Source organism: Motacilla alba, chromosome 25 (genome assembly GCF_015832195.1).
Source record: "Motacilla alba alba isolate MOTALB_02 chromosome 25, Motacilla_alba_V1.0_pri, whole genome shotgun sequence".
NCBI lineage: Eukaryota > Metazoa > Chordata > Aves > Passeriformes > Motacillidae > Motacilla > Motacilla alba.
Genome location: NC_052040.1, coordinates 522,146 through 550,063, shown reverse-complemented (window position 1 = coordinate 550,063; position 27,918 = coordinate 522,146). Strand labels below are relative to the sequence as shown.

The following is a 27,918-nucleotide window of genomic DNA, read 5'->3' as shown; positions in this document are numbered from 1 at the left end:
TTTGGTGACTCAGGTGAGGGTCCCTCAGCTGCCGCCCAGGTGACAAAGTGGGAGCTTGTGCGACAGTTCTCCTTTTGCCCACATTGATGCCCTCCAAAATCTTTCTACCTCCTCAAGAGCCTTCTAAAACCACCCAAAAAACATCTCTGAACCTTTCAAATTCAGGGCCTGCTCAGGAAAGCGGGATCTTAGAAGAGTTCCCATCATCCTTTGCTCAAAGTTCTTCCACAGGAATTTGGGCCTTCTGTTTTCAGAGGCTCAAAGGCTTTCAGAGATTTGAAATTTTATATCCAAGGTCTGAAATGGAGCTCGGAGTAAGTTATTGCATATTGAGAAGCAGCAATGTGACCTACTTATTCCACTTCCATTTAATTTCCTGGAATCACTGAGGTGGGAAAAGCCCTCTCAGATCATTGAGTCCAATCTTTGACCATCTCCCCCTTTCCTTTACTGACTTTCATTCATTCCCAAATGAATGTGGGAATTATTTGCCACCAAATTTTGGGATACTTTGGAAATACGAAGAAATTTGAATTGAAAACCCCTGAAAAAATTACCAAAAAAATCAAGGAAAATGAGAATAAAGGAATTCAAAGGCAACGAGGGTCTCATGAATCAGATTTATTGCTTCCCACACCCAGATGAGTCTGAAACAGAAGTGCAAGACAGAGAAAGATTCCCAACAAATAATTATGCTCTGAATAACTAGAAAAGGACATTTCCCAAATAATTAGCAAGAGTGACACCATAAAGGTTAACTAGGGGAGCATTTCATCCCCACAAGGCAGAGACCCAGGGGTTTCAGCGTGGACGAGACGAGCCGAGGTCGGGGTGTCCAAGGGAGGAGCCGGCGGCTCCGGCAGCCGGGGCTGGATCCTGTTCAGTACTTGGGGCACGCCGGTGGAAGATTCCAGATGTTCTTGGTGTACTGGGGGCAGTAGGGCACCTGGGGACAGCAGGGCACCTGGGGACAGCAGGGGGCAGGGGGACAGTAGCGCTGCACGGGGGGACAGCAGGGGGCAGGGGGACAGTAGCGCTGCACGGGGGGACAGCAGGGCGTCACGTAGGTGCATTTCTGCACCGGCTGCCTCTGGACGTAGCGGCAGGAGGGCTCCGGCTCGTGGCAGGAGGAGCGGGATCTGTGGCAGGAGAACCAGGATCTGAGGCAGGAGGAGCGGGATCCGTGGCAGGAGGACTCGTAGTTGTGGCAGGACCCGCGGGAGCACATCGTGCTGGAGTTCTGGCAGAGCTGGAGGGAAGAGAGAGATGGTCAGGCTGGAACAGCTGCCCCTTCCTTGGCTCTTCTTCAGGACTGGGATGGGAAATGTTGTTTCCCTCTGTTTTGGGATGTACGGGACATGGTGACCCTTCCTTTTGGAGGACACTCCATGATGGTGCGGCTCTGACGGGAATTTCCCTCCCAAGATGCTCCTGCTGGCTTTCCAAGGTAGAATTTCCCTCTAAAACTGCTCTGACTCGTCTGAGCTCTCTCTGCCTCCATCTCCTGCCAGTCTGGGAGTGAATTCCTTGCTGTCTCCCAAAGACTCCCAGATCTTCAATTGCTCCTGCTTTTCTGCCATCCCACCCGTGAGCAAACCAAGCACTCCTTGTGTCTGTTCGGACACCCAGTCATCAAAAATAAGGAATTTCTAAGACAAAGGAAAAGTCTAAACTCAGAACTCTGTGAACAACTGCTGCTCAAGAGTAGATAAATCAACATAATCCAACTCACCCTTGGATGGAGCAAGAGGAAGAGCTCGTGGAGCTGATGATGAGTGAAGGATGGACAGGGGATGCCGGACTTTTATATCTCCCAAAGGGTTGTCCTGGGAATTAGACACCTCTTGACAATGCTGACACAAACCCTCATATTCATATTTATCTCCTGTGTCTCGTTTTTAGCATTTCCGACTTGACGCAGTTAGGAAAAAAACCAACGATGACTTTTTCCTCAGCACTTTAATAAGCAAGGAATTACCCAATCTGCTTAGAAGGGAATTTTGGAGGCAGTTGCATATTCCCGTGGCAAAAATGAACCTACCCCTGGAGTTATTAAGTGATTTGTCATTGGGCAACTGGGATTGCATCAACTCTGGAGGGTTGACTCCTTCCCCGCGTGCTGCCCCTGGTTTTCTGTGGCAGAGTCACATTTTGATTGATAGGTTTTTTTCCCCTGACACAAGGGACTGTAATTAAGAGCCACAACTCCCAGGGACTTCATTAGAGGGAGGTCCTGGTGACTAGCTGGGACCCAACGCCTCGACTCCGGAGGTGACGCCAGAACGACGTCCCCCATCCCAAATTTTTTCCGTTCCCTTTGCCAACCGTCAGCTGTTTTTTTGTTTGTGCCATGATATTTTCCTTTTTTGAGCTCCTCCTGGATGGAGGGGGTTTCAAATCCTCAGCAGGAAGGGTTTGTGTGCGGATTTTACCTCTTGCCAACCCCAAGTTTCTGTGGGGGTCACATTTAATTAATTTAAGCAGTTTCATAATTTTTATTCTTTCCCGCATTTCGCTCTTTGATCCCAAGTTTCTCTCAGAGCAGCCCAAGGTTTTAGGACAATAAAATGGGTGATTGTCCCTTTCCTGTGACTTTTATCCAAGTGAGAGCCACAGGAACAACTCAGGGGTCAGGGAATGAGGCGACCTTTAGGGTCCCTCCCCATCCAAACTATTTTACGATTCTATGAATCTTTTTATATATTTCTGAGGCCATAGTTCAGAAACCCAAAAGCTTTTCAGAAAATCTTTTAGAGCTGAGGAAAATCTGAAGTCTTCTGGAAGCTGCTGTGATGTAGAAACACTTCGTCTGGGTGGATTAAACTCCTTTTTGGAGGAGGCCCTTGAGTCAATTCTCCGTCAGGCAGGAGGAATCCATGGAATCAGGGAATCATGGAGTGACTTGGGTTGGAAAGGACATTAAAGATCATCTCATTCAACTCTCAGGGTTATTAACTCAAGCTGAGTCTGGCTGCTGAGCTGATGCAGCCACAGAGCCTGTTCTGGAACCGGTGTCTCAGCTGGACTGGGAGATAAGGAAAGTCTGAGGTTGTCAAAAGTCCAGAAAGATTTCACACTTATTTTAAGTGCCTGCAATCGTCACTGAAAACAGTAATTTGGAGCTCAGTGAAAGAAGGAGGGCTAGGAAAAGCCACGAGGTGCTTATTTGCATTTATTAGACACCTCGAAATGTTTGTGACTCTGACTCAGAGGGACGAATGAAGTGTGAGGAGCTGCTGAGGAGGGGACTCAGTTCCCTCCAGTGGAATCCCGGAATGGGCTGGATGGGGAGGGACCTTGGAGATCTCCAGTGCCACCCCTGCCATGGCAGGGACACCTCCCACTGTCCCAGGGTGCTCCAAACCCCGTCCAGCCTGGCCTTGGAAACTTCCAGGCATCCATGGAATCACCTGTGCCACCCTCCCGTGAGCAATTCCTTCTGGATATAAATGTATAAATACATCTATAATATAAACATAAATATTCTGTGCATCAATATGTGAATAAATATGGTGCAGGTGAGCTCTCTGAGCCTTCAGCTACTCCAGGAATGCCTCTGGAATTGCTGGCTTTTATTATTTTGAAATTTTAGGGATATTTTGTGATCAGCTTGAGGAGAAAAGAGCGAGAAGTGGTGACTAAGAAGTCAGAGGTAACAATTATTCCGAGGAAAAAAGGTCAAAGAATAAACAGACCGTGAACTTCTCTTACTTTTGGAATTTAAATTTTATTGTTTTGGAGGCTGTCAGACAGGTGAAAAGCAGCAGGAATCATTCCCAGCTTCATGGAAAGCTGGGTCTTGCATGCTGAGAAAATTAAACCAAATTAGAGCAAAACCAGGAACCCAATTCTAATCACGGATGAGGAAGTTGAGGATCAAATTAAAAATGGGACTAAAGAACCATCGATTGAAGCTTTAGGCATGGAGATCATCCAAGGCAGGAGCCATCCAGCGTGCCCTCAGTACTTGGGGTAGGATGGTGGCAGCTTGCAGATGTTCTTGGTGACCTGGGGACAGACTGGGGGGCAGTAACGCTGCACTGGGGGGCAGCAGGGCTGCATGGGGGGGCAGTAACGCTGCACGGGGGTGTAGCAGGGCTGCACCGGGGGGCAGCAGGGCGTCACGTAGCTGAACTTCTGCACAGGCTGCCTCTGGATGGTGTAGTGGCACGAGGGCCCCGAGTCGTGGCAGGAGGAGCGGGACTCATGGCACGAGGTCTCGTGGCTGTGGCAGGAGCCGCGGGAGCACATTGTCCTGGAGAGGTGGCAGAGCTGGAGGGAAGAGAGGAACGGTCACAGCCGGCACCAGCTTATAGACATTTGCTCTGGGATTCCCCATTTTCTTCCTAATTCCCAGTTCTTCAGGGGTGAGAAAGAGGGGTCAGTGTTGTTGGGAGATGCTTTGATAATGCCTCACTAAACCCAGAACCTTTTGTGGATGGGACTTGATTTCCAAAGAAAAATTGGTCCTAACATCAATTTCCCTCGAGCAGCTCCAGACCCTCTGGTTCCTCCTGCTTAGGAACCTCCAAACCCGTTTTCCACAAAACCTCTGTCTGTATTTTCTACCCTTTCTGTTATTTTGGTTTGCCTTGAGCCTCTGCTCAAAGCCTTTTTTGTAATTTGTTTCAATAATTTGCTCTTGTGGGTGACAAGAACTTGGTCTCCAGCACGACCAAGATCCAGAGGTGAGGAGGGAGTGCCCGACACTCCAATTCTACCCAAACTCATGGAGAAATTTCCAGTTTCCTTAAAGAAACTCCAGGGGAAGAGAAAAATTGGACTCACCCTTCCAGCAGTGGGGATGGAGCTGTTTTGGAGCAGAGCAGTGAGTGAAGGAAACTGGGATGGGAAACCTTTTATACATTTCCACAGGTTTATCTGGGACATGAGGCATCCCTAATTACAGATCCCAGCCCATTTCTATCCGCTGTGTTCAGCTTCCCGTATTTTCCCTTTGATGCTCTGTGCTTTTAGCATTGTAATTATTAATAGCTCATTAATTCCTTCACCTCCCTATGAACGAGATTGGAAGGAATTTTCACGGGAAGTGCCCAATGGATCTGCTCATGGACAACATGGATCAGGCAGAAGAGGTGTTTGTAATCCCAAATTCCTCAGGGTCACGTGGACCAGGAGCTCCACATGATCCACCTCCATGTGAAAAAATTTTTATTGATGTTAATCCCTGGGGATTAGGTTTAGGGCAGGAATTCTGCAGGGGAATTGCACAACGGGGCCGGATATCTCGATGAGAGGTTTGCATTAGCCCAAATCTGTCCTTCAGTGATCATTCCAACCTGCCTGCCCCGTGTGGCCCAGCAAGGATTTCTACTCCGGGTGCCCACCAAAGCCACAGGTTCTGCCCCCAAACCGGAGTGGGTTCCTGTCCATGGCCCACAGGTTCTGCCCCTAAACCGGAGTGGGTTCCTGTCCATACTCCACAGGTTCTGCCCCCAAACCGGAGTGGGTTCCTGTCCATACTCCACAGGTTCTGCCCCCAAACCGGAGTGGGTTCCTGTCCATACTCCACAGGTTCTGCCCCCAAACCGGAGTGGGTTCCTGTCCATACTCCACAGGTTCTGCCCCCAAACCGGAGTGGGTTCCTGTCCATACTCCACAGGTTCTGCCCCCAAACCGGAGTGGGTTCCTGTCCATACTCCACAGGTTCTGCCCCCAAACCTGCCCCAGAGCGGGTTCCTGTCCATGGGGTCACAGATGCTGCCACCAAACCTGCCCCAGAGCAGGTTCCTGTCCATGGGGTAACAGGTTCTGCCCCCAAACCTGCCCCAGAGCGGGTTCCTGTCCATGGGGTCACAGATGCTGCCACCAAACCTGCCCCAGAGCGGGTTCCTGTCCATGGGGTCACAGATGCTGCCACCAAACCTGCCCCAGAGCAGGTTCCTGTCCATGGGGTCACAGGTGCTGCCCCCAAACCTGCCCCAGAGCGGGTTCCTGTCCATGGTTCTGCCACCTCTGTGGATCCCAATCCACCAAAACCTGGCCAAGGAAACCCAACCTGAGGCTCAGATGCTGTTTCACTCTGGTTTTGCACCCCAACGTGGTGTTGGGGGCAGTGGTACCAACTGCCAGGACAGGATGGTTTGGGGTCAACAGAATCCCAGATTTCCAGAATCACTGATGTTGGAAAAGATCTCCAAGACCACTGAGCCCAACCTTTGACCAGTCCACACCTGGTCAAGCAGACCAGAGCACAGAGTGCCAGGTCCAGGCGTTCCTTGGGCACCTCCAGGATGGTCCAAGCCCTGCTCACCCTCACAGAGGGGTTTTGGTTATTTTCTCTTCTGATTTTACCCAATATTTTTTATTTTAGCAGGGACAGAGTGCCGCTGTTGCTGCCAAGCTTCCAGCACTTCTGGAAAGATCTCAGGGATGATGAGACAGGGATGGACACACAAACACAACAATGTGATGTAGGAGACACTTCAGAGCCTGGATTTTCCCGTGAATCACGGGTGAACTTTGGTCTCCCATGCCTGGGTACAGGCCATCAATTACATCTTCTAGTCCCATAAAAGGCAGGAATGTGTCAACACTGGGATGGCACCGGGGATTAGGAGTGAGGCATGAGGGATTTAGGGTGATGCTCTGCTGACTCACCGTGATCCCTCAGACTGGAGCACTCACAGCTGAGCTGCGTTATCCCCGTGCACAGAAGGAACCCATGACACCTCCCTGAGAGGTTTGGGTCAGGCCAGCACTCCAGGGATTTTTGGGCACGTGTGGGAGGAGATTTGCTGTCACCTGAGAGGGGGGAGGAGGGAAAAATGAAAAAAAAAAAAGTGTCAAATGTAAATATCAGGAAGTGGGGCAGGAAACAGAAATGTCTAAGGTCATGAGAGGGCAAAGGCCCCATTCTCCAGGAGTGGCTCAGTGGGGAAGTTTCCAGCTCCATGAAATGTGGGATGAGCTTCTTGAGGTGTGGGATGAGCTCCAGGAAGTGCGGGATGAGATCCATGACATGTGGGATGAGCAGCTGGAGCTGTATGGGGTCTGGGATGAGCTCCATGAGGTGTGGGATGAGATCTATGAGTTGTGGGATGAGCTCCATGAGGTGTGGGATGAGCTCCATGAGGTGTGGGATGAGCAGCTGTAGCCGAGCAGCAGCGCTGCCACTCCCTGTGGTTGACTGAGGGGGTTTCACCAATGGTCTGGAACATTCACAGAAAATTATCCGTGTTTGCACACCTGACTCGGCTCTGCCTGGACCCACCTGTGCTTGCTGTAAACGCTGCAAGGGGGAGAGGCTTTCCCTGGGATATTTCTCTGCACCTTCGCTGCTGTGGCCTTTGTGGGAGGAGAAGGTGGGGACAATTTCCTGCTGGATTCCCGGAGCCTTTCCTGCTTCACTCCGCAGATGTGCGTGGAGATAACACAACTCCAGCTTGGGAGAGGTTCCCTGGCCCTTCCCAAGTCTTTCCTTCCATGGAGTGACACAGCCTGGATGGCTCCGGCTCAGCCGGGAGCGTAGGTGAAACCTTGGATTGCTTCGAAAGGATTCGCCTTGGAGATTTTATCTGCCCTTCCCACAAAGCCAGGCTCAAACCCAGCCTGGAGCCGCTCGTCTGGCTGGGTTGGCACAGGGTGGGTGAGGGGTGGTGGGGGACTGGCACCCCTGGATGTCCCCAAGCCAGGCTGGAGCCTGTTCCCAGCCCTGACGTTCATTCCCTGCTCCTGCAATCACCGACCTCACACCTGGCATTGAGGCTCCTCGTTATTTTAATTAAGAGCAGTAATAAAACGAGCGCTAATAGCACCTTTCTTGCTCCTTTCAAAGGTTCAGCACAAACCCTTGGCTAATTAAATGTCTCGTGCATTACACACAGCACTGCTCTCATCCCAGAGAGCCCCAAACTCCACAGAAATCGGCCTGGTGCAGTGAGAAATCCAACTGCAGATCTAAAATTCCTTTTTTCCCTTTCACATCTACAAGGGGGGCTCAGAACTTTAATGGTTTAGGTCAGTTTAAACCTCGGGAGGAAATGGGAGGGCTTTTTCTCACTCAAGAGGGGCGTTGAGGAGCTGGAGTGTGTGCAGAGAAGGGAGCAGAGCTGGGGAAAGGGGCTGGGGCAGCAGGAGAAGGGTCTGGAGAACTCCTGGGGGAGCTCAGCTGAGAGGAGAGGAAGCTCAGATGGGACATCAGGAGGAATTTCCCTATGGAAAGGGTGTTCAGGCCTTGGAAAGGGCTGCCCAGGGAGGTTTGGAGTGCCCATCCCTGGAGGTGTCCAGGGAAAGCCTGGAGGTGGCCCTCAGTGCCCTGGGCTGGGTGAGAAGGTGGGGATCAGGCACAGGTTGGATTCAAAGGTCTTGGAGAACTTTTCCAGCCTCAGTTTCTCTGTGATTCTGGGATTTCCTGCAGGGAGCACAGACCCATGATGGGATTTTCAAAGCAGGGAGAGTTCCCTGGCAGAAAAGACCAATCCAACCCAAATTTCTCCATTTTACAGGGGTCAGAAGGGACACTGAGCGCGACGTGGTCCTTCCTCTGCTCGTGCCCTCCTCTTTATGGAGATCAGGGATTTCCAGACTTCCAGGACAGAGCCTGCTCTGTGCTCACCATCCACCAACAAACTGCAAACCCTTCACAACGTGCCCGTGAGGGTCTGAGGCTCCGAGCCAAGGGCTGGGGTTGCAGGGAGGCTGATCTGCACCTTCAGCCCCAGACAGCTTTTGAAATCAGCCTGGCAGGCGCCCAAGGTGTGGGGACTGCAGGGCTGAGCCATCCCAGCCGCTGGAATGCCACGGGAAGGGGAGGGAGCTGTGGAAAGCAGCTCCCCTCAGCCCAGACAGGCTCGGGAACGATGCCAAAGATAAAGAAAACCAGTGGAAAAACACCAGGACGCCAGCACGTTTGATGAGCTTTAGGTTTTAATTCAATACCACTGAATATTGATATTTGCTACTGGAGACAGGAGCAGGGAACGAAGAACAAATCCCAATTCCACCGCGCTAATGCCACTCGGGGTTCCCAGGAGGAGGGAAAGGGGCCGGAGGGATGAGGCAGGGCCTGTCCAAGCTCAGGGACAGGGGACAGGAGCGGCTCGGAGCCCTTCACTTCTGCTGCTGCTGCGGCGGCCACTGCACCGGCTGCTTGATCTGCTGCTGCTGCTGCTGGCACGGAACCTGGGCCAGGGGCACCTGCCCCGTGCCCGTGGCCACCGGGCACTGTGGGGTCAGCACCACCACGGGGGTGACGTCCGGCACCGGGGTCACCTCATGGCACGTGAGCCCCTCGGAGCCGTGGCAGGAGCGGTCTCTGTCGTGGCAGGAGGAGCTGCCGCCGTGGCAGGAGGAGCTCTCGGAGCTGTGGCAGCCTCTGTTCTCACGGGAGCACATCTTCGGGCTGGCTGAGAGAAGGTTGGGAAGCTGGGAAGGAGAGAAGGTTGGCATTAGGTGCAGGGAGGGCACGGTTCCCATCTCTCCCAGATTCCCCAGCAGGATTTGTCTTTCTGCCCACACAGTTCCCCCAGTTTGGGGCTTCGTTCCTGCAGTGCTGGATCAGCCTGAACCATCTGAACACCCCCACGAGACCCCACAGCAGCCCTGGCCTCTGGTTCTGGACCCCATGAGCCATTTCCCTGCAATTTTTTGAACCTTTTCCCTGCTCCCCTTGAGCCATTTCCCTGCTACTTCTTGAATAATTTTCCTGCTCTCCCTTGAGCCATTTCCCTCTTCTTCCTTGAGCCATTTCCCTGCTATTTTTTGAGCCATTTCCCTGTCATTTTTTGAACCATTTCCCCTGCTCTGCTTTAGCCATTTCCCTGCTATTTTTGAACCATTTCCCTGGTATTTTTTGAACCATTTCCCTGATATTTTTTGAACCATTTCCCTGCTATTTTTTGAACCATTTCCCTGTTCTTCCTTGGCTGCATCCCGGGATGCTCCTGGAGGAGCAGATGCTCTGTGTGATGCTGGGATATCCCGCACCAGCAAGAGGCATCTTGGCAAGAATCCCAAAAATCTCGTAGCCTTGAGGGGCCCTGGCACAGCCCACACTGGTGGCAGAGCCCCGGAAAAATCCACTTCCAAAGGCAGGTGCCCAAAATAAAGACAAATTCCTCTGCCTTCCTCCCTCCTGGTTTCCTCTGCTCCCTCCAGGCCCAATTTCCTGAGCATGAGGAAAATCCTCTGTGCACATCCCAACCCCTGCTGAGGATTGCTGGGATTTCAGGGAGGCAAAAGGCATCCGGGATGCGGAGCTGGAAGAGGATCCCGTTGCTCCTTCCACTCACAGTTTAAATCCGCCTTCTCTGTCCTTTCCTAAATTTCTTCAAGGAAGAAATTTCAGTACTTCAAGGAAGAAGTTTTAATACTTTCATCTCCTGAATATTTTCCAAACTAGCTTAATAAAGGAGTCAGGCTTATAAAAGCAATTAAAATTCCCAGCTTAACCCCAAGGTTTCTTATGAAAGCTCAGCTTGCTGTCTCCCATTCATCCTCAAATCCCATTCTTTGCTTTCATTAATTTCCAGTTTGTCCTTTAGATGCTGGAAAGCACCAGAGTAATCCGAATATAACTACAGGTAATAAATTTTGCTTCTCAGCACAGGCAGTCCTAATTTTTGGCAGCACAAATCGGCCCCAGCCACAGAGCCGAGGATTTGTCTCTCAGTAACCCCAGGAAATGCCCCCAGAGCAAAGCTCAGCTCAGGGCAGGGAATTCTCATTGGAATGAAAGGTTAGCAGACACTCACCTGGGCTGTGAAGGCTCTGGAGGAGGAGTGGAGCTGAGTGAATGAGCTGCTCTCCCCTCCAAGGACTTTTATACACTTCCCAAGTCCCTTCCTGAAAATGCAATAACGCCCTGGGGGAAAAATGACCAAGGTATTTACAAAACAGCCCCACCCCTAATTACCCACCACCTTCAAAAGCTCCTTCCACCCGATTTCTTTGATTGACTTGTCAGGCTCTGGATTGTCTTCCTCGTCTTACACAGCTTTAATTGCACCCTGCCCCTGGCGGGCTCGGAGTGAAAACCGTGTGGGCGGCCCGGCTGGCTCACCCTCACGGCACGATGAATTTTAGGTTGCAAAACGGGTGGCAAAGGTGGTGAGTTTTGGGGTTCCTGTCCTCCCGAAACCTCTCACCTGGAGTCTGGCAGGAAGGAGAGGTCCCAGTGCTCCGTCCTCCCCGACTGGTCTTGGCAGGAGAAAAACCTTGGGGTTCTTGTGGAGAAAAACCACCATTCTCAGGTTGTCCCCATGAAAAATGGCAAATTCTTAGAAAGTCCTGGTTGGATGTGCTTGGAAAACATCCTTAAAGTTGTTTTCACCCCGTGAGGCACCTGCAGGCACCAGAACTGAGCCGAGGGTCCCCTCTCTGGCAGGGTCATTTCCCAAATAACAAAACCAGGATGGTGAAGTCTGTGGCCGCTGTGGGAGGCTCTGGCTGGGAGGTGACCTGGCGAACCCAGCTGGTGGCACAGGCCACTGTTGGAAGTGTTGGCTTCTACCTGCAAATTCCCCAAAAATGTAACGAGGTTTCCTCAGCATGAGGGAGAACTTCTCCCCACGGAGGAGCCCAGGAACAGCTGGAGCACCTGGGGTCATTCCAGACCCTCCTGGATGTGTCCCTGTGTCACCTGCTCCAGGTGACCCTGCTCCCCCGCTGTTCCGGGATTCTGTGATTGTGAGATCGGGGATTCTGAGCTTCTGTGGTTCCATGGTTCTGTGATTCCCTACCTGTGTCCATCTACCTGGACATCTGCTCCTGGAGTTTCTACCCCACCTGGTTTTACGGCCATTCCACCATCACTGACACAGTCACCACCGATTTTCATTGCTGACGTGTTTCTTGGCCAACCCCAAGATGCCCCACACAGAATTTCTCTGAAATTTTCCATTTTTTTCTGGTATTTTACTCAGTTTTATTTGCCAGGCTCTGGAGCAGCGATGGGAAATCGGCGCCGACGGAAGCCGCTTGTGCAAACCTTGCACCCGTGAGTAAGCTGTGAGTAAAATGCTGGGTCAGAGACCACGCATCCGAGCTCCCCACGCATGCTGAGCTCCACCAGCTCTTCCCTGGGGCAGGATGGGAGCACCTGGGTGCAGAGCACTGGGGTGGTGCAATCGTGGATGCAACCACGGCTTCGCAACAGCCCCGGCTTGTCATTTCCCCTCCCGCTCCCAGCCTGACTATGGAATTCCAGCAGGACTCCTGATGTGTTCTCACTCACTTCCCACCTGAAATCCCTCATGGAGCCATGAGGTTTGGCTGGGCAGAAATGCCCTGAAGCCGAGGGGTGGCAGGTTTTGTTGGGCAGAGATGCCATGAAGCCGAGGGGTGGCTCCCGTTTGCTATCACTGAAATGATTCCTGGAGTTTCTATCCAGAGGCGCCACTTGGAGACTTTCATCCAGAAGCCAGAGCCGTGTTTACTGCTCAGCCTGTTTACCAACAGCTGCAGGAGAGGGGTTTGGTTTGCTTGGTTTGACAAGCACCGACAGGCTCGGGATGAGTCCTGGCTTATCAGAGCTGGGGATGAGTCCTGGCTTATCAGAGTCGGGAATGAGCGAGGTGTTATCAGGCTTTGGGATGACTCCTGTGTTATCAGAGTTCCTCACAGGATGACTCTTCCCTGCCCTGTTGCGCAAGGAGAGGGGAGGAAACCTCGCTGTGCCAAGGATAAAACCCAGCCTGGGACTCCTCCCAGCCCCAGGCTGGAGCTGAGCTCTGGGGAGGGCGGATCAGCTCCGGCTCCTCGCGTCCAACCTTGGGTGCAAACCCGTCTGCCCTGGGTTTATTAAATATTGAACCATCCAAACCTTGGGAGTGCTCTTTGATAGGAGCCTCCAGAACCAGGGAGTAAGAAATGGGATTTTCAAGTTTTCTTTCTTTTGGGAGGGACTGAAATTTTGAGGTGTTTTTGGTCAGTTGGATAAACACAAGTATTTGAAGGCTTCAGGCCTGGTTTTGTGGAATTCTCTGGGAATTTGTTTGAGATTTCCAAGTTTTTTTGCCTCCCTTAATGAAGGAAGGAAACCCACAGAAATATCAGTAATGAAGTGGTAGATTTTAGAAATAGAAATAAAAGCAAATAAATGATAACGCTGCCTTATTTTAGAATGGAATTTAATAGGGCTGGTGACAAAATCTTGCATCATTGTCCCCACATGATGATCTTACGACACTTTATGTGTGAAGGATCCTGTGGCATCAAACACGGGTTTAGAGCTCAGAGGATTTGGGTCTTTGGTGTTTCAGGGCAGAGTTTTCTGGATTTTTATTGAGTTGAAAAAGTCAAAATCCCCCCAGGTGGGTGAAAGCAGAATGGTGAGAAACAAACAATGTGATTTTATGTCTCACTTTTAAAGGAACCCAGATCTACGGGTGGTTTTTTTCCCCTTCCTAACAAGTATTCAGATGAGTCAAACAACCCCAGAGAAGATTAAATGTTGGGCAAACCCCACGTCCCAACCAGCACTGGAACCGTCCTCTCCCCGTGCCTAATTTAGGTCCTGATCCTATCAAAAAATGCCATGAGCAGGTTATGGGGAGGAAGCCAAGGAGCTCCTTGGAGTTGCCTCATGCTCTACGTGCTCGGGGTTTCGCCATCCCCGGCAATCTCCGGAGCAGGAGCTGGGAGCTGGAGCCAGGTAAACAACCTTTCACTGCCAGGTCACGCTGTAAATAATAATCAGTCAGAAATTCCCTGGGAGATTGGCAGATCTCCTTAATGAGGCTCGTGGGGGCTCCACGGGGTGGGAACAGCAGCTCCGGCAAGAGCCAGGTTTAGAGCAGAATCCCAGGATTTTGGAATAGTTGGGGTTGGGAGGGAGATCTCCTGAGGAAGCAGGGGGCACAGGGACACGTCCAGGTGGGGTTGGGATGTCTCTGCAAGGGGTGACCCCACTCCTTCCCTGGGCAGCTGTTCCAGGGCTCTGCCACCTCCATGGAAATAAATTCTTCCTCTTGCTGAGGTGGAACTGGGGTTTGGTTTATCCTTGTCCTGCCATTGGGCACCACTGGGAAGAGTCTGGCACCACCTGAACTTCTCTGGTAGTTGAAAGTGCTGTATTTTAATTGTATTAACATAAAATTTACATTTAAATTGGGTGTAAAATACACATGACAAAGGTCCTTTGTGCTGGGGAGATTCCTTGAGGATCCATTTGCATTTTGAGTGAAGGAGCCAGAAATGCAAGAAATCATCCCAATATTGAAACCACCCACAGACTGTGAGGTTTTATTTTCCAACCCGTGATCCAGAGGAGATGGAGAAAAGAACCTTTTCCCATCACCACAGCACAAACCCCTTTTTTCCAGCAGCTCCTGGGAGATTGTTGTCAGCACAGCCCCACGTGAGGAATGCGGAGCTCTGTGATGAAATGACACCTTCAGGGTGGGAGAATTCCACTGTGGCACATCCAGGGGCACTTTTGGCATGTGGGAGAGGCTGCCGGGCCAGTCACTTCTTCTGGATGGGGGGCCACTGGGTGCTCTGCTTGCACTGCTGGCTCTTGATGGCGGGGACAACCACGGGGCATTTCTGCTGCACCACCTGGGCGCATCCCCCGCCCGCAGGGCTGAGCTCTGGCCCGGGGAACATCCCAGTTCCATATGTCCCATATCCATACCCTCCCCCGTAGTACCCTGAGCCCTCAGAGACCCCCCCCATGCTTAGGGTGTCACTCAGGGGTGCAGAGTATCCATACCCACCCCCTGCTCCCTCCGCCATCCCTGAATTCCCTCCGTGGTAGACGGATCCTCCACCTCCCCCTGCGCTGCCGATGACCGACCCCACATCCTCGCTGCCATACCCCATCCCCACTCCAGAGCCGTAGACCGGCACCGTCCCTACCATGGGGTCCCAGCCAGACGTGACCCCACAGTCCCCACTGGTGACCACCAGGGACCCGTCGGCATCACACGAGAACCTCCCTGAGATGCTGTAGGGTGCTGGCGCTGGCGGGGGACGGCAGGACGAGGGTCCCCGGCTGTAGGTGACGGAACCTTCCCCGCCGCATGAGAAGGAGGCGCGGCCGTGGCGGTTGGCGAAGGCCCCGGAGCAGAAGCCGTGGTGGCTCATGGAGATGTCCCGGCTGTAGCCCCGGTTCCGCCGGGACCATTTCCGCCGCAGACAGTGGTAAAGCTGGAAGAGGAAAGGAAAACACCCCTGAACTTGCACCGTTTCGCTTCGTGTTGGCGCCAAGGCAGGTGGGGAGGTGCCAGGCGGTGCGGCCGGGGACTGGGGCAATTCCAGGCTTTGAAACCGAGCTGTTAGAGAATCATGGAATTGTGGGGTGGTTTGGGCTGGAAAAGACCTTAAAGCTCATCCAATGCCACCCCTGGCCATGGGCAGGGACACCTTCTGCTGGACCTGGTTGCTCCAAGCCCCTATCCTTCAAATCCAAGGATATCTGGGCTCTTCCTGGATTAGCTTTCCTCTTTCTACCTCTATTTCCAGAGAATCCAAAAGCTGGAATATGTTCTGAATTCAAAATCTGAAATGTATTATTTTCCCCTCTAGTAACTGCCGTGGTTTCCCCCACTCATTTTCATGTCCACGGAGCTGCAAAAACACCGAGGATCATCCTCGTTTCTGTTCCTCAGTTGTTGCAAGAGCAATGAATAAAAGTTTCCACCCTGGCTCTGTTACTGCAGCCCCAAAATTCTTTTGTAGAAGGTGATTGGCCCAGACACAGAGGCTCGTGGCCATTCTGAGGTCCAGCTCAGGGTTGTTGCTAAATAATATAACCCCCCACGTGCCAACCCCACCACAGACCCATCTGGATTTTTACCCTGCTCATCCCTCTGCATCCCGCTCCGGTGCCTTGATTTCACCTTTCTCCGCAGGGATTGGACCCAGAACGGAGCAGGAGCCCACCCAGATCCTGAGGATTTGGCTCAGGGCAGAGGAGTCCTGCTGCACGAGCACGAGCCAAGGTCTCAAATATGCTGCATCCCATGACTAGGAAAGGATAAAATCCCAGGAAAAAAAAAAGAGACTTACCCTCTTCAGCCATCGGAAACACATTTAGAAGGTAAAAGTCGACTGAATGAGGAGCTTAAACAGCCTCAGGAACATTTATATGGCGTTTAACATGTATGGGAAGTGAGACACCCTCGGGAATGAGAAGGATTTATTTACCAAACTGCGATTTCAGTGTTTGCTTTGACTCCCGATCCATATCTCCCTTCACACCGCTCATTTCGCTGCCGTAATTGTTACTTCTGCTTAATGAGCCCGTTCCTGCTCCCCTGCCCTGGGCTACGCAGGAACCCTCCGGCCCCCAGCCCCGGGAGAGGTGGGTGGGGGTGTGGGTGTAGGAGAATGCACAGCGAGAGCGGGGACCGTGGGGCACTGCGGAGGAGCAGCTCCCAAAGCTCTGGTGACAATCCGATCCCTCCCCGGGTGCTCCAGGGGGAACTTTTTTCCGAGGAAAACATTTGCATATGAACGAGAAGGCCTTTCAAAGTGATTGATGCCCTAAATGGGAATTTTGCAAGGGTGCTGGAGGTGCTCAAAGAGAGCGTAAAAGCAGAATTTGCGGAGGTGTCAATGTCCCGATGCTTAAACCCAGCCTGGCTGGATTACGCTTTAATGAAGGATTATGCCTCCGCATCCCTCCCTTCCTTCTTTTTCACCTCCTTCCTCTGCTTTGGAACCAGCACCGGGGCCGCAGAGCAGCTCTTGGAGGCTGGACCGGCTCCGGAAAGTTCTGCTGCGGGGACAGAAAGTTCCAGTTTTTGGCCAAAGCCCCATCCCCGGGCAGAAATCCGTGCGTGGGGCCGTGGGGCTGCCAGGACAGGGTGCAAAGCCTGGGGAGGGGGGATTTGAGGCCAGGAGGAAGATTTGGAGCAGCCTGAGGGATTTGATGCTGGTTTTATTCCCTCCTGCCCAGCCCGGGGCTGGCTTGGCTGGTTCACAGGTGAGGCTTCCCTCTGGGTACACATCATGGAATTCCAGAATCCCTGAGGTTGGAAAAGCCTCCCAGACCATCGATCCCAGCCTGTCCCCGCTTTGTCAGCCAGCCCAGAGCACTGAGTGCCCTGTCCGGTCCTTCCTTGGACTCCTCCAGGGATGGGGACTCCAGCCATCCCTGAGCAGCCCCATCCAAGGCCTGACCACCCCCTTCCATGAAGAAATTCCTCCTGGTGTCCACCCTGAGATCCTCTGGCACATCCTGAGGGTGTTCCCCCAGCTTGCTGCAGGAAGGGGGAGGATGGCAAGGCCGTGGATGTTGTCATGGATGTTTTATTGCCCACCTGGGGCATCACCAGCTGCTGTTGGGTCATCCCCAATCCCTGCTCTTCCCGACCGAGCCTGCTGGGCCTGGTCACATCTCCCATCGGGTCCACAGAGGTAGTCAGTGGGTGCTGGCACCTCAGAGGACACAGAGGACCTGCATAATGCCCAGGCACCAAATGGTGTTGGTGCTGTGGTTCCCTTGAATTTTGGGGTCTTCTGTTCCTCCCTCATAGAGCCCAGGTGGAAAATGAAGGTGCAAAACTTCTGGGACAATAAACCAGGCGGCTTTGGAGTGAAACAACTCATCAGAGACATTTCTACATCCCAAGACCATGAAGTGCAGGTTGGTAGTGCAAGAAAGAAATGAATTCCCAAAAAAAAGGGCAGGTTTGAGCAATCGTAACATTTATTTGATGCAAAAAGTGTCAGAACGTCATCAAAGGCACCCCAACACCAGGAGCAGGGCGCAGCAGGGCAGTCCTGGAGATCTCACACGAGGGTGCAGCGTCCAGGGACAGGAGAGGACATGCGGGAAGGAGCAGGCAGCAGAGCCAGGGCTGGAGGCAAAGAGGAGCCGTGGCAGACTCAGAACTGGAGCTGGCCAGGGCTGTTACTTCTGCTGGCAGGGCCAGTAGGAGCTCTGCTTGGTCTGGTGGGACACCACGCTAGGGATGACAATGGGACATTTCTGCTGGGAGGAGCCTCCGCCGCCACCTCCAGAGCTGATGATGATGGTCTGGCCTGAGGAGCCGCCGCCGTATCCTCCTCCCATCCCATAGCTGGATCCTCCACCGCAGCATCCGGAGGATCCACCGCTGCTTCCACCTCCAATGATGGTCTTTGATCCTGAAGAGCCACCACCGTACCCTCCTCCCATGCCATATCCTGAAGATCCTCCACCACAGTATCCAGAGGAACCTCCACTACCTCCCCCTACAATGATGCTCTTTGATCCTGAAGAGCCACCATATCCTCCACCCATGCCATAGCTGCCCCCACTGCAGCATCCAGAGGAACCTCCGCTGCTTCCCCCTACAATGATGGTCTTCCCTCCTGAAGATCCACCATATCCTCCACCCATCCCATAGCTGCCTCCACTGCAGCATCCAGAGGAACCTCCACTACCTCCGATGATGCTCTTTGATCCTGAAGAGCCACCGTATCCTCCACTCATCCCATAACTGGATCCTCCGCTGCAGCATCCAGAGGAACCTCCACCTCCAATGATGCTCTTTGATCCTGAAGATCCACCATATCCTCCACCCATCCCATAGCTGCCCCCACTGCAGCATCCAGAGGAACCTCCACTGCTTCCCCCTACAATGATGGTCTTCCCTCCTGAAGAGCCACCACCATATCCTCCTCCCATCCCGTAGCTTGAAGATCCTCCACTGCAGCATCCAGAGGAACCTCCACCTCCAATGATGCTCTTTGATCCTGAAGATCCACCATATCCTCCACCCATGCCATAGCTGCCCCCACTGCAGCATCCAGAGGAACCTCCACTGCTTCCCCCTACAATGATGGTCTTCCCTCCTGAAGAGCCACCACTGTATCCCCCTCCTATCCCATATCCAGAGGAGCCCCCACTGCAGCAGGATCCACCTCCTCCACCACCAGAGCTGATGATGACTTTGCCGGAGCCCCCTCCACCCCCGCAGCAGGAGGAGCCCTCGGACTGGTAACTCCCGTGGCAGCCGGAGCCCTGGCTGTGGCACCCGCTGGACTGGGAGGACATCCCATGGCAGCCTCCGGAGCTTTGTCGGGAGCACATCTTGGAGCAGTGACCCTGCAAGGAATGGAGCTGTCAGGAAGGAGAACCTTGGAGATGCAGCTGAGCCCTCCCAGTTCAGGAAGGAAGAGTTCCCAGGACTTGTCCCATCTTCTTCAGCCCTCCTTTAAACTCCCCCCAAGACCTGCCGTGACATCCCAGGGAGATCTCTGCAGGTCACAACAGTTCCAGGAGCCCTCTGCGTGCAGGAGGGTTGGGAACACTTCCCGAGGTTTGCACACATGCTCTGACACGCCTAAAAAAATGGTGTGGATCCTTCTGGATGTCTCACACTGACTCAGCAGCTGAAAGTTCAGCTTTCAGAGCTCCACCTGCAACGCCCCTGTCTAAGGAAGGGAGCTCTGTTGGCACCTCCAGTTGGTTTTTGGTGGAGCCACCACAGTTCAAAGACAAACTGGTGGAGGGATCTCCCTGCGCAGAGGTTCCAGAAGTTTCCGTACTTACAGGCTTACCTTCGGTGCTGGTGGGAACGTCGTGATGCTCGGTGTGGGTTGAATGAGGAGCCCTGGGATAGCTGAGCTTTTATACTGGCTGCACCGCGCTCCCGAGGGAAGTGAGACACCCTAAGGAATGCTGAGAGATTTATTGACAGAGCCTGGCCTCAGCTGCCTCCTTCCTTGACTCACCTGCAGCAGAGGTGATGGGAAGGAGGCGCATCAGCCCCGTTCTCTATCGCAGTCGCTAATTCTGCTTAATGATTCCCTTCCGGGAGCCTCGCTCCAAATTTTTGGGACAAACGACATCTTGGGGTCAGTTTTGGGGGGGGGGCTCGATGTGTTTCTGCTGGGATGGAGCTCCCTGGGTGCTCAGGACAAAGTGGGGACTGAGCAGATGCCAAGCGATGGGGATTGGAGTGAGTTGGAGCCAGAGAGTGATGGAAGGATGAGGATGAAGGATGTGCTTGAGCAGAGTCACAGAGAATTTTGGAGAATTTCCTTGAGGACTAGCAAGATGGGGAGCAGGAGCATGTCCATCCTCCTGGGAAAGGCCAGAATTGCCACCCCAACGGAGTTCCCTGCTTTGGAGCTGCCCAGATCTGTGTCAGAGGACGCTGTGAGGGTGACAGTGACAAAAGGGACTTTTCCCTTCAGTCTTTGATGATCCCAAGGTGGATGTGGCTGTTGGATTTCCACGGAGGTCTGTGCTCAGCTCCATCTTCCAGGGGTCTCAGTCTCCAGGCTGGAGCGGGGAAATCCTTCTATTTTCTAACCTTGGAATCCTTCTATTTTCAAAGTTGCACTTGAAGGCCATCAAGACCTGACCCTTGAACTCTAGGACATTAAACACACTCTCTACCTCAACAGGACCCATTTCTGAGGGTCATCAGTGGCCACCCCACCCACACCTGAGCAGGGGAATCACCTGGATATGTTCCCCGCTGGAGGATGACGGTTTGTCAGCACAGCTGTCCCAGCACCAGCTCTGTGTCACGCGTGTTTGGAGCCTGACAGCAGCATCCGCCCTCCTGGGACACTGAGTAGAGGAAGGACTAATAGGGGTTTTGGCTGTGGGGACGAGTGACAGCAGCAGCAGGTCCCAGCTGTCACCATGAACGTGACTTTGAGCATGTACACGCGACACCCTTGGGATGGGGACAGGGCCACCAGCAGCGGGGACACACGTGCAGGGGCTTCCTTTGTTCGGCCTTGGAGTCCCTCCCGTGGCCTTATCTCTGTTCTCATCTCCAGATCTGAGGTGTCACCGCTGTTCTGGCTCCCAGCTCTGGCGTGTGGGTGTTGTACTCCTGAGGATCTCAACACCTTGATCCCTTCCGTGCCTTCAACCTGCAGGGACTTGCCCAGATTAGGAGTTAGGATTAGCCAGACTCTAGCCAGACTCAGGATTAGCAGCTCGTTGGCGCAGAGGGACACCCAGGATGAGCAGCTCGTCCTGACCCAGGCATGAGGAAAGGCCATGGAGGTTTTTGGAGGGGTGGTGAGAGGAGCTCCTGCAAACCACAGAGTGTGGAGACCCCAGGGAGGGACCTGAAAGCACTGGGCCTGTAGCACATGGATTTGTTTGCCAGAGGTGTAGGAGAAGCGTGGCTGGAGCACAGGGTTGGCACTACCACAACCTCTCCAGGTTAGGGAGAAGTTTTGATACCTGTGTTGGGTAAAGGGAAATGGGGATGTAAAATGCTTTGGGGCCACATTCTGAATTTTGTGATGCTCGGCTGGGCCCTTTTCCCTGCAGTCCTGGAGCCCTCGGGAAGGGCTGGCGGGTCATGGTGCTTCTTCATCTCCTCACCGCAAACACCTTGGTGGGTGGTTGATACGAGAGAGGACAAATCCCTGGCCAGATCCTACAGCACCCTGGATCCCTTTTCCCACCAGATTCCCTCAGGCACAGTGATGCTGACAATGTGGGGCATGATCCTGGAGAAGACCTCTCTGGTTTTCTCCAAAAGGCAGGAATCTGTCGGTCATGATCCTTCAAGAGTTTCATGGCCGATGATCCCTGTAATTCCTGATTTTGTTTCCTCCCTACCAGGTGTGTTTGTGAGGTGAACAAAAAATCCCCGGGCTTAAAGTTGAAGTTTACTGGACTCAAGACTAATCCCACCAGTTCCAAAGAGGACTTTGGGAATCTTTTTTGAGAGGATTTTCCCACTTTGAGAGGAAAGCCACCTGTCTCTGAGCTGCATCCAAAGGAGAGTGGGCAGGATGGTGAGGGAGGGGTTTTTCTGCTCTGGTGAAATCCCACTGGGAATGCTGCGTCCACTTCTGGTGTCCCCAACATAAGAAGAACATGGAATTGTTGGAGCAAGCCCAGAGGAGGCCAGGAAGTTGATAAAAGGAGCTCCTCCCCTATGAAGCCAAGCTGGGAGGGCTGGGAATGTTCAGCCTGGAGGAGAGAAGGTGGTGTGGAGACCCCAGAGCCCCTCCCAGGATCTGCAGGGGCTCCAGGGAAGCTGGAAAGGGACTTTTCCTTAGGAACAGGACACAGGGAATGGGTTCAGGATGAAGGAAGGGAAAATTAGGTTGGATATAGGAAAGATCTGTTGATGAGCACCTGCTCCAGTGCTGGAGGCTGGAGGACATTTCCCAGCAGAATGTTGTGGATGTTTTATTCATTTTTTGGGCAAAGGAGAAAAGCAACCTCACAAACCAGTTCTGTCCGTGCACAGAAATCTTTATTTCCCGTCACATTTATGGCACAGAGGAGCCACCTGGGAGTTCACAGCACAGGGATGCAGCACCAAGGGAACACAAGGGACGGGGATGTGCTGGGGAAAAACTTGAAGGGCAAAGACTCGACCGTTCCTGATGGGAACTGGAGCTGGCCAGGGTTGTTACTTCTGCTGGCAGGGCCAGTGGGAGCTCTGCTTGGTCTGGTGGGACACCACGCTGGGGATGACAACGGGACATTTCTGCTGGGAGGAGCCTCCGCCGCCACCTCCAGAGCTGATGATGATGGTCTGGCCTGAGGAGCCGCCACCGGATCCTCCACCGCAGCACCCAGAGGATCCGCCACCGCCTCCCCCTCCCATGATGATCTTCCCTCCTGAAGAGCCACCACCGGATCCCCCTCCGCAACATCCGGAGGAGCCTCCTCCTCCTCCACCGCCAGAGCTGATGATGATCTTCTGGGCTGATCCCCCACTGCCACCACCGGATCCTCCACCGCAGCATCCGGAGGAACCTCCACCACCTCCACCTCCCATCATGCTCTTTGAGGAGCCGCCGCCGGATCCACCACCGCAGCATCCGGAGGAACCTCCACCACCTCCACCTCCCATTATGATCTTCATCCCAGAAGAGCCACCACCGGATCCGCCACCGCAGCACCCAGAGGATCCACCACCGCCTCCACCTCCCATCATGCTCTTAGAAGATCCACCACCGGATCCGCCACCGCAACATCCGGAGGATCCACCACCGCCTCCACCTCCCATCATGCTCTTAGAAGATCCACCTCCGGATCCGCCACCGCAGCACCCAGAAGATCCACCACCGCCTCCACCTCCCATCATACTCTTAGAAGATCCACCGCCGGATCCGCCACCGCAGCATCCGGAGGATCCACCACCACCTCCGCCTCCCATCATGCTCTTAGAAGATCCACCGCTGGATCCGCCACCGCAGCATCCGGAGGATCCACCACCGCCTCCACCTCCCATTATGATCTTCATCCCAGAAGAGCCACCACTGGATCCTCCACCACAGCATCCGGAGGATCCACCGCCGCCTCCACCTCCCATCATGCTCTTGGAGGAGCCTCCGCCGGATCCGCCACCGCAGCACCCAGAGGATCCTCCACTACCTCCACCTCCCATCATGCTCTTTGAGGAGCCACCACCGGATCCTCCACCGCAGCATCCAGAGGATCCTCCACCGCCTCCACCTCCCATCATGCTCTTTGAAGAACCGCCACCGGATCCCCCTCCGCAGCATCCAGAGGAGCCGCCTCCTCCTCCTCCTCCACCAGAGCTGATAATGATCTTCTGGGCTGATCCTCCAGAGGATCCTCCACCGCAGCAGGATCCGCCTCCTCCCCCGCTGGAGGAGCCCTGGGACTGGTAACTGCCCCGGCAGCAGCAGCAGCAGCCGCAGCCGTGGCACCCGCTTTGTCTGGAGCACATCTTGGAGCAGAGACCCTGCAAGGAAAAGCTTTTTACTCCAGGGCAGCCACCGGTTCTCATGAGAATTTTCCAAGGCCTGTGACCCTAGTCCAGGCCAACACCACTTTGTAGGGTCCAGGATCATATTTTAAAGACTTTTATCCCAAAGCTGTCCCATCTCCTTATCCCAAAGCCATTCCATCTCCATCTCAATACTGATGAGACACAGCCTTCAGCAGCACAGGCTGATCCTGCTTCTGTTTGGTCTGGTGGGACCAAGGCATCCACAAGAGATTTCAATTCACCCCAGCAACTTCCCTGCCCTTCCACTGCCACCCACCAGATGTTTGTTTCCAAAACTTTTGCATTTTGGAAGCAGGAAAGGAGGAGAAGTATCCCTCCCTTGGGCAGACATGGACTTACCCTTCTCGGCTCTGACCACGGACACCTCAGGGCAAAGCTGAGCGAATGAAGCACCCCGAGATCCACCAACTTTTATACCGTTTTTCCTGAGTGGGAAGTGAGGCATCCAAAGGAATGGTGTTAGGTTTATTTACCAAACAGACTCTCCTCCTCCTTCCCACTTGTCCTGACTCACTGGATGCGGACGATGCCTCTCCCGTGCATCACTTCCTCGGCTGCCCTGCATGCACGGCAGGTCCCACACGTGAGCTCGGCCCCCGCGGTTGAATTCCCGGGTAGGATTCTGGGGCTCCAGTAGGATTCTGGAGGTTGCCACCCTCCACTCCAGACGGGAGATGCCGCTGGTGACCGACACCAGAAGGGGCTGAGGAGCCTCGTTTTACACACTGGAGGAATGGGGGGGGATTGGTGGGGTGTCGGTGCAAGGCTGGGAGTTGGACTTTGATGATCCTTGGGGGTCCCTTCCACCTCAGGATATTCTGTGACTCCACCATCCTGTGACTGTGGAGATTCCCAGGGGAACGGGGATGGGACTGGTGTTTCTGGGGCACCACAGGAAACCCCCATGACTGTGGGAGATTTCCCACCACAGCAGCCAAGTGTTGATGGGGATTTTTGTTTGATTCCCCACTCAGGAGAGAGCCGAGGTCAGGCAGGCCCCACCACTTCAAGTGATGGAGATGGAGGGATACCAGATCCAGCATCTCCCCTGTGCGGCAGCATCTCCATGGATATGGACCAAAAGGATGAATTCCTGCCCATTTTGGGGATGACTCTGGCATTTCTGAAGAAGCCACAAGATTGGAGGCTGTGCTGTGGCTCCTGCTGTCACCCTGAGAATTTCTGTAATTTGGATCCTGGTTTTCTTGGTCCTGGGCCATTTCTGAGTGCAGGAATTTCTGACAGCACCATTCCCACCCCCCTGAAGTGAAACCCCAAACTCTGGCTTTGCCCTGTGCCAGCGATGCCTATGTTTGTGCAGTTCCCAACCACTGGAATTTTAGCACCTTCGATGACTTCCCATAATAAAATCCCAGGAAACTCAGCTATTCCAGTGGCAGCACTGTCTGGAGGGGCTCATCTGGATGTGTTTTGAGGTGTTTGCCTCAGTGAGGTCCCCACGGGGGAGAGGGCAGAGGGTGGAGGGGCAGGAGAAGCCATTACGGCCGTGGGTCACTCCTGTTTCTCCTGGGACAATTCCAGGTGTCCGTCACCTGCCTCGCGTAGAACAATTCCGAGTTTTAATTCCCTTTCCCTGCTAATTGCTGGAGTAGACCACATCAAAGAGATCGCTCCCCACAGGGAAACTCCCTCTGAAGACTCACACCTGGAGCTGTTCTAGCCCTATGGGAATGAGGAAATTCCCAGGTGTTCCAGCCTGAGCATCCCAGCCCTTGGAAGAGCCTTGCTGGAGTCCCTGATTCCACTGGGAGTTCAGAGCTGGAAAAGTGCTGGAGAACTTCATTTCTCTTCCATTTGTGAGAGCACCAGGAGCTTCTGCGCCACCTCAGGAGGGGCCTGAGCTTCTCTCACCCCATAATTACACCTTGAAATCCTTCATAGCTGAATTTTGTCGTCTTCGCTCTCTGACCCCACTCAGAACTTTCTTGGGCATCACCAGGATTTTGGTGAGGTAGAGAGACCCCAGTGATCAACTCAGTGGTACCTTCTCTGACAGGCAAAAGTCAGGATCATCGCCATCATCAAGAGACATTAAAAAATGACTTGAGAATATTTAGTGAATCCAAAATCTCTTCTACCAGTGGGGTTTCAGTGAAGTTTTTGCTCTGGAGCTTTATTGCAACAGCACTGGAATCAAACCAGGGATGGAAATAAAGCAACTGGGGCCGGAAAATCCAACCACTCACACATGGAACTCTCTAGAACTGCAAGTTTTATTGTCTGGTGCAAGCACTTGAAAACTGAGGCAGGAACAGGCACACGGAACAACCCTGGCTGGGATTACGGATGCACAACACCAGAGGTTCCTGTCAGAACATTCCCAGGGGAAGGGAGAAGAGGACAACGCAAATAATCTTAAATTTAATAGAAGAGGAAATGTCAGGCATCTTCATATCTTGGGCTTCCTTGGTGGCAGAGTCCTTCTGGCAGCCACTACTTGTGCTTGGTCTGCGGTGGCCAGCAGATGGGCTGGGTCTGCTGCTGCATGGACATCCCTCCAGAGCTGGAGGAGCCACCTCCACCTCCACCTCCACCTCCACTGCCGCCCCCGATGATGACGACGGGACCTTGGCTCTGGTGGCCTGAGCCTCCTCCACCTCCACCTCCTCCTCCTCCACTGCCTCCCCCAATGCAGATGGGACCTTGACCCTGGTGCCCTGAGCCACCTCCTCCTCCTCCTCCTCCACCACCACTAATGATGATGGGACCTTGGCCCTGGTGCCCTGAGCCACCTCCTCCTCCTCCTCCACTGCCACCTCCAATGCAGATGGGACCTTGACCCTGGTGCCCTGAGCCACCACCTCCTCCTCCTCCTCCACCACCACCACTAATGATGATGGGACCTTGGCCCTGGTGGCCTGAACCTCCTCCTCCTCCTCCCATGCCACCCCCACCGATGCAGATGGGACCTTGGCCTTGATGGCTTGAGCCACCACCTCCACCACCACCACCACCACCACTAATAACGATGGGACCTTGGCTTTGTTGACCACCACCACCACCACCTCCTCCTCCTCCACTGCCCCCTCCAATGCAGATGGGACCTTGGCCCTGCTGCCCTGAACCTCCTCCACCTCCTCCACCTCCTCCTTTGCCACCACCACCTCCTCCACTAATGATGATGGGACCTTGGCCCTGGTGCCCTGAGCCACCACCACATCCACCTCCTCCTCCTCCACCTCCTCCTCCTCCTCCTTTGCCACCACCACCTCCTCCGCTAATGATGATGGGACCTTGGCCCTGGTGTCCTGAGCCACCACCACATCCACCTCCACCTCCTCCACCTCCTCCTCCTCCTCCTCCTCCTCCTCCTCCTCCTCCTTTGCCACCACCACCTCCTCCACTAATGATGATCGGACCTTGGCCCTGGTGCCCTGAGCCACCACCACATCCACCTCCTCCTCCTCCTCCTCCTCCTCCTTTGCCACCACCACCTCCTCCACTAATGATGATGGGACCTTGGCCCTGGTGCCCTGAGCCGCCACCACCACCTCCTCCTCCTCCTCCTCCTTTGCCACCACCACCAATGCAGATGGGACCTTGGCTTTGCTGACCTGAGCCTCCTCCACCTCCACCACCTCCTCCACTAATAACGATGGGTCCTTGGCTTTGTTGCCCACCACCCCCACCTCCTCCACCACTGCCCCCTCCAATGCAGATGGGACCTTGGCCCTGGTGACCACCGCCACCTCCGCCTCCACCACCACCACCGCTGCCTCCACCAATAATGATGATTCCTTTGCCCTGCTGGCCTGAGCCTCCGCCTCCACCACCTCCACCACCACCTCCATCTATGCAGATGGGACCTTGGCTTTGCTGGCCACCACCACAACCTCCTCCTCCTCCCCCTCCGATGCAGATGGGTACATGGCTCTGGTGGTCAGAACCCCCTCCTCCGCCACCTCCACCCCCTCCAATAATGATGGGACCTTGGCTTTGTTGCCCTGAGCCCCCTCCACCTCCTCCTCCTCCTCCTCCAATAATGCAGATGGATCCTTGGCTTTGCTGGCCGCCTCCTCCTCCTCCTCCTCCACCTCCTCCACCTCCACAGGAGGTTGATGGCATGTGAGTCTGATAAATGATCCCACCACCGCCACCGCCGCCACCACTGCCACCGCCGCCGCAGCAGCCGCCTCCTCCTCCTCCTCCTCCTCCGTGGCAGGACGATCCCTGGCTCTGGTATCCTCCTCCACCGCTGCTGTGGCAGCATCCTCCTCCACCTCCTCCACCTCCTCCGTGGTGGCAGCAG

The 27,918-nt window shown here is 53.9% G+C and overlaps 5 protein-coding genes across 5 annotated transcripts; all 5 read right to left on the bottom strand.

The window, feature by feature from the left end:
• Nucleotides 1-880: 880 nt before the first annotated feature.
• LOC119711709 (putative small proline-rich protein 5) lies at nt 881-1,228 on the bottom strand. Its single transcript, XM_038162186.1, has one exon. It carries the CDS (start codon nt 1,226-1,228, stop codon nt 881-883), a length of 348 nt encoding a protein of 115 aa, XP_038018114.1.
• Nucleotides 1,229-3,960: 2,732 nt separating this feature from the next.
• On the bottom strand, nt 3,961-4,815 carry LOC119711685 (late cornified envelope-like proline-rich protein 1). Its single transcript, XM_038162145.1, has 2 exons — nt 4,789-4,815; nt 3,961-4,272 (listed from the first exon to the last, which is right to left on the bottom strand). The coding sequence occupies exon 2, from the start codon at nt 4,249-4,251 to the stop codon at nt 3,961-3,963; it is 291 nt and encodes a 96-aa protein (XP_038018073.1). The 5' UTR covers nt 4,252-4,272; nt 4,789-4,815.
• A 9,612-nt stretch (nt 4,816-14,427) lies between these two features.
• LOC119711466 (loricrin-like) lies at nt 14,428-15,996 on the bottom strand. The gene is made up of 2 exons (XM_038161712.1): nt 15,973-15,996; nt 14,428-15,111 (listed from the first exon to the last, which is right to left on the bottom strand). Exons 1-2 carry the CDS (start codon nt 15,994-15,996, stop codon nt 14,428-14,430), a joined length of 708 nt encoding a protein of 235 aa, XP_038017640.1.
• Nucleotides 15,997-17,821: 1,825 nt separating this feature from the next.
• LOC119711448 (loricrin-like) lies at nt 17,822-18,985 on the bottom strand. Its single transcript, XM_038161691.1, has one exon. The coding sequence runs from the start codon at nt 18,983-18,985 to the stop codon at nt 17,822-17,824; it is 1,164 nt and encodes a 387-aa protein (XP_038017619.1).
• A 3,310-nt stretch (nt 18,986-22,295) lies between these two features.
• LOC119711465 (loricrin-like) lies at nt 22,296-27,460 on the bottom strand. Its single transcript, XM_038161711.1, has 4 exons — nt 27,224-27,460; nt 27,098-27,134; nt 23,240-23,494; nt 22,296-23,191 (listed from the first exon to the last, which is right to left on the bottom strand). The coding sequence occupies exons 1-4, from the start codon at nt 27,458-27,460 to the stop codon at nt 22,296-22,298; spliced, it is 1,425 nt and encodes a 474-aa protein (XP_038017639.1).
• Nucleotides 27,461-27,918: the final 458 nt, after the last annotated feature.

What these genes read in the sequence shown, in the direction of transcription:
- LOC119711709 (XM_038162186.1), bottom strand. Translation starts at nt 1,228, where the DNA reads ATGTGCTCCCGCGGGTCCTGCCACAACTACGAGTCCTCCTGCCACGGA.
- LOC119711685 (XM_038162145.1), bottom strand. Translation starts at nt 4,251, where the DNA reads ATGTGCTCCCGCGGCTCCTGCCACAGCCACGAGACCTCGTGCCATGAG.
- LOC119711465 (XM_038161711.1), bottom strand. Translation starts at nt 27,460, where the DNA reads ATGGAGGTGGTGGTGGAGGTGGTGGAGGCGGAGGCTCAGGCCAGCAGG. An exon ending in TGGAGGTGGAGGAGGCTCAG is followed by an intron (nt 27,135 to 27,223) that starts GTCAGCAAAGCC and finishes TCAGGGCACCAG; the next exon opens with GGCCAAGGTCCCATCATCAT. An exon ending in AGGATCCTCTGGGTGCTGCG is followed by an intron (nt 23,192 to 23,239) that starts GTGGCGGATCCG and finishes TGGGAGGTGGAG; the next exon opens with GCGGCGGTGGATCCTCCGGA.
- LOC119711448 (XM_038161691.1), bottom strand. Translation starts at nt 18,985, where the DNA reads ATGTGCTCCCGACAAAGCTCCGGAGGCTGCCATGGGATGTCCTCCCAG.
- LOC119711466 (XM_038161712.1), bottom strand. Translation starts at nt 15,996, where the DNA reads ATGTGTTTCCGATGGCTGAAGAGG. An exon ending in GTTTCCGATGGCTGAAGAGG is followed by an intron (nt 15,112 to 15,972) that starts GTAAGTCTCTTT and finishes TTCCTCTTCCAG; the next exon opens with CTTTACCACTGTCTGCGGCG.